This window comes from Zeugodacus cucurbitae, chromosome 6 (genome assembly GCF_028554725.1).
Source record: "Zeugodacus cucurbitae isolate PBARC_wt_2022May chromosome 6, idZeuCucr1.2, whole genome shotgun sequence".
NCBI lineage: Eukaryota > Metazoa > Arthropoda > Insecta > Diptera > Tephritidae > Zeugodacus > Zeugodacus cucurbitae.
Window position 1 is genome coordinate 13,542,955 of NC_071671.1, and position 9,030 is coordinate 13,551,984.

General features: G+C 35.0%; 1 protein-coding gene across 2 annotated transcripts; it reads left to right on the plus strand.

The window, feature by feature from the left end:
• LOC105215114 (uncharacterized) lies at positions 1-3,562 on the plus strand. Of its 2 annotated transcripts, none has more exons than XM_054235018.1 (3): positions 1-148; positions 2,300-2,731; positions 2,814-3,562. In XM_054235018.1, the coding sequence occupies exons 1-3, from the start codon at positions 94-96 to the stop codon at positions 3,503-3,505; spliced, it is 1,179 nt and encodes a 392-aa protein (XP_054090993.1). In that variant the 5' UTR covers positions 1-93; the 3' UTR covers positions 3,506-3,562. The 2 variants fall into 2 exon arrangements, with proteins under 2 accessions (XP_054090993.1, XP_054090994.1); XM_054235019.1 differs by lacking the exon at positions 1-148 and adding an exon at positions 153-272.
• The last annotated feature ends 5,468 nt before the right edge of the window (positions 3,563-9,030 follow it).

The following is a 9,030-nucleotide window of genomic DNA, read 5'->3' on the forward strand; positions in this document are numbered from 1 at the left end:
ATTTTCCTATATAAATGCGGAAAACAATGCAAACTTCAGTTAGTTCCTAATTAGTGGTCACTGTGAATCGTTGGGCAATTTGAATTTCGTAAAATGTCAAAATTGTGGCAATTGTTGCCATTTTATTTGGTGCTAAGTAGTGTTTACGGTAATTATTTTACATATGTATATGCATACACATATGTACATATATATATATATATAATATTTAACCATTAAAGAGTAAAACAAGTGATTTCCCGAATTTGTATGAAGGATTATGTGCAATAAAAGTATTAAAACAACGGATGTTTGTAAAATCTAACCGTAATAGATGTAGCGTTATGTATATGAAAATTATCAGGATGACAAGCTAAGCTGATTTGCGCTTGCCTGTCCATCTGTTGATTTGTGTAAAAATCGTAATACTTATAATAAACTTTACAACAAATAAATCAAGCAGCAATGATGATAAAATATATATATACAGCTGCGAGCAGTGAAATAGTAGAGGGTGTTAGAGTTTTACATATCTTTGAATTATATAAAATACCAAAAAATTTTAACAACTATTGAAATGCAAAAGTGGAGTATATTTTCCAGGCTATGTTTATTAATAAAAAATATTTTGATTTGCATAGGTGCAACATATATTTTTTTACAAAGATGTGTTTATGTGTGAAAATTATACGGGCCAGTTAAATAGTAGTGAAGTAATAAAAATTAAAAAAAAAAATTTTGAAGGGTTTCTTCTATACGAAATCTTAGTACTTGGTAGCATGACCACGATTTTTGATAAAAGCTATACAACACCTCTTCATAGAACCTACGAGACCCCGGGATCTTTTCTGTGGTAGGCACTCCATGCTTGCTGTACTACGGTCCACAACTCGTTGTTGTTTTTGGGCTTATCATTCCACACGACTTTCTTTGTGTCTGTCAAAAGGTTTGCAATGGGATTGAGGTTACGGGTTTGAGCTGGCCAATCCATGAACTGAATTCCATTGGCCCGTAACCACTTCTTTGCCACCCAAGTGGTATGACTCGGGTCATTATCCTGCTGTAATATCCATTTCAGCGGCATATCCTATTCAGCAAATGATCGCATAATATTCGGCATTATATCCTCGTATACGTTTCGTCATGCTTCAAAGTTTTTGTGGTAATTCAAGGGTCATCCTGTGTATTAAAGGGGCGTCTTACATACTAACGGCATCCTTTTCCGCCGTATTGAACCACTTTCGAGTCGTCGGTCCACAAGATCTTGCGCCATTGCTCAATCGGTCAAGTTAGGTGTTCTTTGGTAAAATTTAAGATGTCGTGCTACATGATTTTTTTAATAACAGTATTTGTAGAGGACTGCAAGCATATAAATTATGTTCACGTAGAAGTTCTCTCACTGTATGAACACCGCAGGGTAGGTTCAGTACGTCCCAAATCTCCACAGCTGACACTATAGGTCGACTTTTAGCGCATATTACGACTTTTCGTAGACACTGCTCAGAAATAATACACCTTGCGCCTCTTTTTTCGTATTTTTATACTCTCGCAACCTGTTGCACAGAGTATTATAGTTTTGTTCACATAACGGTTGTTTGTGTCACCAAGGAATAAAAGAGTTAGATATGGGATTATATATATATAAATGATCAGGATGACGAGTGGAGTTGAAATCCGGATGTCTGTCCGTCCGTCCGTTTCTTGGGACCATGAGAGGGTTGCTTTCGAAAATGAGCAAAATTGGTCCACTGCCACGCCCACAAAATGACGAAAACCAAAAACACATAAAGTGTCATAACTAAGCCATAAATAAAGTTATAACAGTAAAATTTGGAATAAAGAATCGCACTAGGAAGGGGCATATTTGGATGTAATTTTTTTGGGGAAGTGGGCGTGGCCCCGTCCCCAAAACGGTTTTTTGTACATATCTCACAAACCAATGAAGCTATATAAACCAAACTTTCTGCAGTCGATTCTCTTACGTACCCCATCACACACCATGAAAATAGTTGAAATCGGATAATAACCACGCCTACCTCCCATACAAAGGTTAGGTTGAAAATTACTAAAAGTGAGTTAACTCACTAACGGTAAACCATACAGGCGAAAAAGCCAATCCTTAAATCCAACATGTTAAAAGTTATAAATGATATATTTATCGGTATTATGTCATAACAAATATTTAATTCAATATTGTTAATACAAAGTTCTGTCCTTGTAAACTGTGAGTGCATCCGAGCTTATCCCTTCCTTACTTAGTGCATGAAGAAGAATACCAAGAGAAATTTTTACAAATGTAAATGTATCTTTATAATCTTAGCCAACCCATGTACTATTCGAGTGCCGGAGGAGGTGCCGGAACCAACGCCAATAATTTTGAAAGATAACGAGTTGTTCAGACCTAATAATAACGAAACTAAAATTGAAGATGGAAAGAGTATAACGCTGTTTTGCGCTGGTCGAGGTAATAAAATAGTAATCCTAAATCAAGCAAAAGTCACATTGACCTGCAAAGATGGTAAATTTCGGCATGAAAAAAAAGAATACAACTTAAAAGAAATGAAATGCAACGACGTACCGGACTCTGAGTTAAGGGAAACACGCAAAGCTTGTGCTAACGGTGCTGGCGAATTCTACGAAGTGGGTTTTACGTACGAAAACAAATTTCTCGAGATCCTTACAATATGCTTTAATAAAGCCACGCAGCGTACGATTTACTCACGTAATATTATTAAAAGAAATGTGGAAAAGGGTATGTTCAAAAAATATGATACTTGATATTACAACTTATATGCAATTTTATGTTTTTTTTTCGTTTCACATTATACATTTAGTTAGAATGAGACGGGCTTGCAATACTCCTCCTTTTAAAAACATTGGTATGAACTTTCAACCAAACGAGTTCTATAAAGTCGAGAATCAAACAATGCACTTCGAAAATCTTTTTGGTCGCAACCAAAAGTTTCTGGTTAGCAACATAACACGTTTCTTAGCGCGTGGTCATCTAGCACCAAATGCGGATTTCACTTTTTGTTACGAACAGTTTGCCACTTTCTATTTTGCGAATTGTGCTCCTGAGTGGCAGCAGGTGAACGCCGGGAATTGGGCAAAAGTGGAGAAAGCCACGCGCCAACTCGCCATCAATACCGATATATTGACATTCACCGGTACTTTCGATATATTAAAGTTGCGAATGCCAAATACCCCTATGTTCACTGAAATTTATTTGGATCATGCTAAACAGCTTGCTGCGCCGAAATGGTACTATAAAGTGGTGCACAATCCTAATTGGAAAATTAAGATCGTCTTTGTCACTTTGAATAATCCATACAATACTGTTGGTGAAGAAGTGGAGTTTTGTAAAAATATTTGTCGAGAGTATGGTTTGGATTCCCGCTTCTATGATAATGTTAATCGTGGTTATACATTTTGTTGCGAATTAGAAGATTTTTGGAAAAATGCTGGGATAAGTACATCGGAGACACAAAAATTTTATGATTTGCCACCATGGTGGCATTATAAGTAGAGTTTCATTTTGAAAAAAAAAAAACAAAAAATAAATAAATAAAATCATAAATAATCATTATTGTATATTTTATATTAACATAAATGAAAACGATTAATTTGCGGTTATGCATTTTTATATGTCAATTCTAAGTGATTGATTTTTTGTATTTAAAAATCGCGGCACTAATCATTACCCTGTACAACGGTCGGCTGGGCATCGGACCAAACTAATTGTTTGCGGGAGATTGAGGCATAAGTAAAAAAACTGAATCCGATTTTCGAAGTTATCCACCAAAATCGAAGTTCGATAAAAGTACTTTCTAAAAATATTACTGCTAAAAAAAACCAAAATATGGATATAATCTACCTTTTCCTCTTAATTCATTGGTGTATAAAACTTTTCGGCCAAGCTTATGTATATGACAGATGCTTTGAAAAGTCAAAGTTTGATCTTCGAAAAAAAGTAAGAAACATTATATTGAAAAATACTGGACCCCGTATAACATTTGTCATATAAACTTGACGAAGCCACTGAAGTAAGAGGACAAGTTTGATTATGTCTATATTTTGGATACATTAGTAGATATATCCTGTAATTAATAATATATTTTTTAAAAAGTCCTTTTTTTCGTACTTCGAATCCGAATATTTCGATTTTGGAGGTTAACTTCGAAAATCGGAGATACATTTATTTTTACTTATGACTCAATCTTCTGGAAAAAATTAGTTTGCCAGAAAAAAGTGGACTTTGTCGTATAGTGTTATTGGCAGTCGCTGGTCATATATATGCTTATAGTAAAGTCTTAAATCTTATATATTACAACAATATTATAACAAATAAAATAATATCCATATTTTTATTGTGCAATGCTAAAAAGAAAATCTAGTTTTATTAGTTCAATATATGTACATACTGTTCCACCAGCGAGATTACAATGATGGCCTGTGAAGATACGATTGGTTAACGCCACTCATTTAAAAAGTGACTAGTTTGTTTAAAAACAACAACAGTTCATTTAAAATATGAAAACTGGATTCGTAGAATTCTTGATATGGCTGTAGATAAAGTATACATTTTCAATGAGGTGGTAATTAAAGTTGATATTTCTTTGGGTATCCATTAAGTATAATAATAACCCATTTTAATCGTTTTGCCGTGGAGAGAATTAACCGTTTAGTCACATCTAATGATATTCGATATCCAGCTGGGTTTTTGAATGTTTAAAATTTCTTTGAATTATAAGTTGATGTTCGATGAGATGGGCATCTAAAAGATGAGTTAGTTTTTGTAGCAGCCACATCTGGACAATATGTCTTCCTTTATTTCCATTTATTCACTGAGAAACAAATAATTTTTTTGTACTAAATTGAGGTAAACCTCTTTGGTTAATATTTCGTCGATTATAACAAGGTTCCCGTAATCAGCACTAAGACTACATGTTAAGGCACCACCTCCTCCAGGTTGACTGTCTTTACGGCGAAGAGCGTATATATAGTCATTGTTTTGCTTCAACCGACATTAGGACACAAAGTTTTATCACAACATGAAATTTAGTTTTTTGCATTGTAAATATAACAGCGGTAGCGTATCTGGGACCAATTACCACATAACGATTGATTGAATTTTTATGGAACTTTGTAACATGGTAGGATTGGTCATTCAGAAATCCAAGCCACTTTTAGCAAGGGAATATTAAATATACTGTTTCGGTTCATAGTTGGCAGTTTTCGAAGTTAAAAAACCTATAACGAGACAATACTTTAACATTCTCTCATACTTATTCCTTGTACCAATAGGGCTGGGTACAGGGTGTAGTACTAGATTATGCTTTCTTTAGTTCTAAGAGGGAACAAGATTTTAAAATTCCTATCCGGAAACCATTGAGGAATAGAGAAAGTGACATTGAACTGTCAAATTACTGGTTGTTACTAAACTGTCCAGCTCTAATATGGTCAACACAGACTAACAGGACATGAATGAGGAAAAGGCTTGAAAAACTTTCCGAAAGAAATAGGCCGAAATGTGTGAGTATGAAGAGCTTGACAAGCTGGCCGACAGGGGTAATGCTCGAAAATTCTACGAAAAGATCCGACGACTAAGTGAAGGTTTCAAGACCGGAGCACACTCTTGTAGGACCCCCAGAGGTGATCAAGTTATTGATGACCAGAGTATACTGAGTTTGAGGAGGGATCACTTCTCCTGCCTGCTGAATGGCAGTGAAAGTACATACAACACCAGGAGATGGCGAACCCGATTCCCCAATCGATGACGATGGAACAGATGTTCGATTGCCCGACTGTGAAGAAATTAGAATAGCAATTACCCGCTTGAAGAACAACATGGCGGCGGGGGCCGATGGATTACCGGTCGAGCTATTCAAATACGGCGGCGAAGAACTGATAAGGTGCATGCATCAGCTTCTGTGCGGAATATGGTCGGAAGAATGCATGTCCGACGATTGGAATCTAAGTGTACTCTGTCCAATCCACAAAAAGGGAGACCCCACAATCTGCACAAACTACCGTGGGATAAGCCTACATAACATTGCATATAAGGTCTTGTCGAGCGTACTGTGTGAAGCCCACCGTCAACAAACTGATTGGACCCTACCAGTATGGCTTTAGATTTGGAAAATCAAAAACTGACCAGATATTCACCCTGGGCATAATCTTGGAGAAGACCCGTGAAAAGAGAATCGACACACCACTTCTTTGTCGATTTCAAAGATGCTTTCGACAACTCGAAAAGAAGCTGCTTCGATGCCGCGATTTCTGAATTTGGTATGCATGCAAAACTAATACGGCTGTGTAAATTGACGTTGAGCAACACCAAAAGCTCCGACAGAATCGGGAAGGACCTATACGAGCCGTTTGATACCAAACGAGGTTTCAGACAGGGTGACTCACTATCGTGTGATTTCTTTAACCTGATGCTGGAACAATACTTCGAGCTGCAGTGCTAAACAGAAAAGGTACAATCTTTCACAATAGTGTACAGCTACTGGCGTACGCCGATGATATTGATATCATTTAAAACAACACCAGCGCCGTTAGTTCTGCTTTTTCCAGACTGGATTAAGAAGCGAAGCGTATGGGTCTGGTGGTGAACGAGGACAAGACGAAATATCTACTGTCATCAAACAAACAGTCAGCGCATTCGCGTCTTGGTTCCCACGTCACTGTTGACAGTCATAACTTTGAAGTTGTAGATAATTTCGTCTATCTGGGAACCAGCATTAACAACACCAACAATGTCAGCCTGGAAATCCAACGCAGAATCACTCTTGCCAATAGGTGCTACTTTGGACCGAGTAGGCAGTTGAAAAGTAAAGTTCTCACTCGACGAAAAAAAACTAAACTCTACAAGTCCCTCATCATTCCCATCCTACTTTATGGTGCAGACACATGGACGATTTCAACATCCGATTAGGTGACACTAGGAGTTTTCGAGAGAAAGGGTTTGCGGAAGATTTATGGTCCCTTACACATTGGCAACGGCACACACCACAGACGATGAAACGATGTGCTGTACGATTTATACGACGACATTGACATAGTCCGGCGAATAAAAAAACAGCGGCAACGCTGGCTAGGTCATGTTGTTCGAATGAACGAAATTGCTCCAGCTCTGAAAGTGTTCGATGCAGTTGTGGAATCCGAGGAAGAGGAAGACCTCCACTCCGTTGGAAGGACCAATTGGCGCCAAACTGTCAAAGAAAGAAATGAATGGCGCACTGTTGTGGACTCGGCCATAACCGCGTAAGCGTTGTCTACGCCAGTCAAGAAGAAGAGCAACAATTCCACTTGCAATTGGCATTTAAATTAAAAAAAGCGTTGAATAAATTTATTTGTGTATATATGTATTTTTATATTTATATTGTTAACTTTATTTCTTAATTAAAATTTAGATTATTTTGCTACATACAAGTATTTCTAGATAATATGTAATAAATATGTTTGTATCAAAATTAAACTACAAATTATATCAACAATTTTTCGCTATATACAAAAGTCTACAACTATATAAATATTTACATATATTTATTGAATTATTTTATAAAATAAAAATTTACAAAAACTCACAATATTGCATTCTAGCGCTATAATATACACATAACTATATTGAAATTAATAAAATAATAAATACACATGTGGTAAAATATTAACAAATTGATTGCTTAGACGAAATCATCAATCATGTTTGATCTACTAAATTAGTTATCACATTCGCATGCGACGCTACAAAACGTAAGAATTATTGCAACACTTCAATAGTACAACTCTAGCTTCTAAACATACGTCTCTTTAGAATAGGCTAAAATATCATTTATATTTATATAATAGCGTTACAATTAAATTGTTGTATTTACAAAAGTCTTTTTCACATTTCTCACAGCATTTTCAAATAATTACTGTGGACTAAATTATGTCGGCGAAATGAAGTAATATGCCTCGTTATTGTAACTGTTTACTGTTTTTTTTTTCTTAATTTTTTACACATTCAACTAAATTATTTAGTATTAGGACTAATTAGGTTTAGTTAAGAAGTATTTTAACAACTTTTACACGTAATTTGCTGCCAGCAGCAATTTTAAACACGTACATAAGTTTCCGGTACAGCTACATACATACATACATACATTGTATTTGTATATATCCAGCTATAGAGCGTTCGTTTACAAGCGCTGCATGCTTTATTCTCTTTCGTCTCAAAAATATTTTCGTTTTTTCCTCGAAATCGTTCAAAATTATTGGTAATTATATTTTGTATTCACAATTTTTTTTTTATAGAGTCCCTTAAAATAGTTCAGTTTCTTTGTTTAATTACTTCTTAAAATTTGAGTGCTAAAAAAATTTTGCTTGATAAATGCGCTAGCTGATGATTGAATATCTATGCAGAATTATTTTGGAACACTATGTAGTATACATATACTATGTATAAATGGATGACTTATATGCTGCGTGAGTGTCAATGCCTAAGTTCAAAATGAAGATACGTTTGATATTAAATTTTTATTTTTTGTCAAGAATTTTTGTTTACGATTTTTTTTAAATAAATTTTATCTTTATTTAGTGATTTTCGATAAATAGTTAATTTTCGAATTTCAGTGATCTTTTACTTTACTTTTCGCTATCAAATTGTAATATATATCCTTCATTGGTTTTGAATACCCATTTCTCGATTAGCTCGCTATTTTATGATTTTTATCGATCTATCGTTATAAAAACGATACTTTGATGAAAATTGCTTCCTAATTTGTGAAATTATACAAGTATATCGCTTAATATTTCACGATTTTTTTTTTCGAAAAAACATGATATTTTGTTCAAATTCATCGCTTACTTTTGATTCATATTTTTAAATAAAACAAGTAAGGAAAGGCTGCGTTCGGGTGCAACCGAACATTTTATACTCTAGCAATTTATTGAAGAAATTGCATTAAGATAACACCCAAATTTACCTATAAATTCGGCACAAAGTTTAATAGATAAACGAAAATCGTCCTATATAGTGTATGAGGGCTGAAGAAATTCCTGAATCGA

Coding starts and splice junctions, on each gene's coding strand:
- LOC105215114 (XM_054235018.1), top strand. CDS start 94: ATGTCAAAATTGTGGCAATTGTTGCCATTTTATTTGGTGCTAAGTAGT. Junction 149..2,299: donor GGTGCTAAGTAGTGTTTACG/GTAATTATTTTA, acceptor TTATAATCTTAG/CCAACCCATGTACTATTCGA. Junction 2,732..2,813: donor TAAAAGAAATGTGGAAAAGG/GTATGTTCAAAA, acceptor TTATACATTTAG/TTAGAATGAGACGGGCTTGC.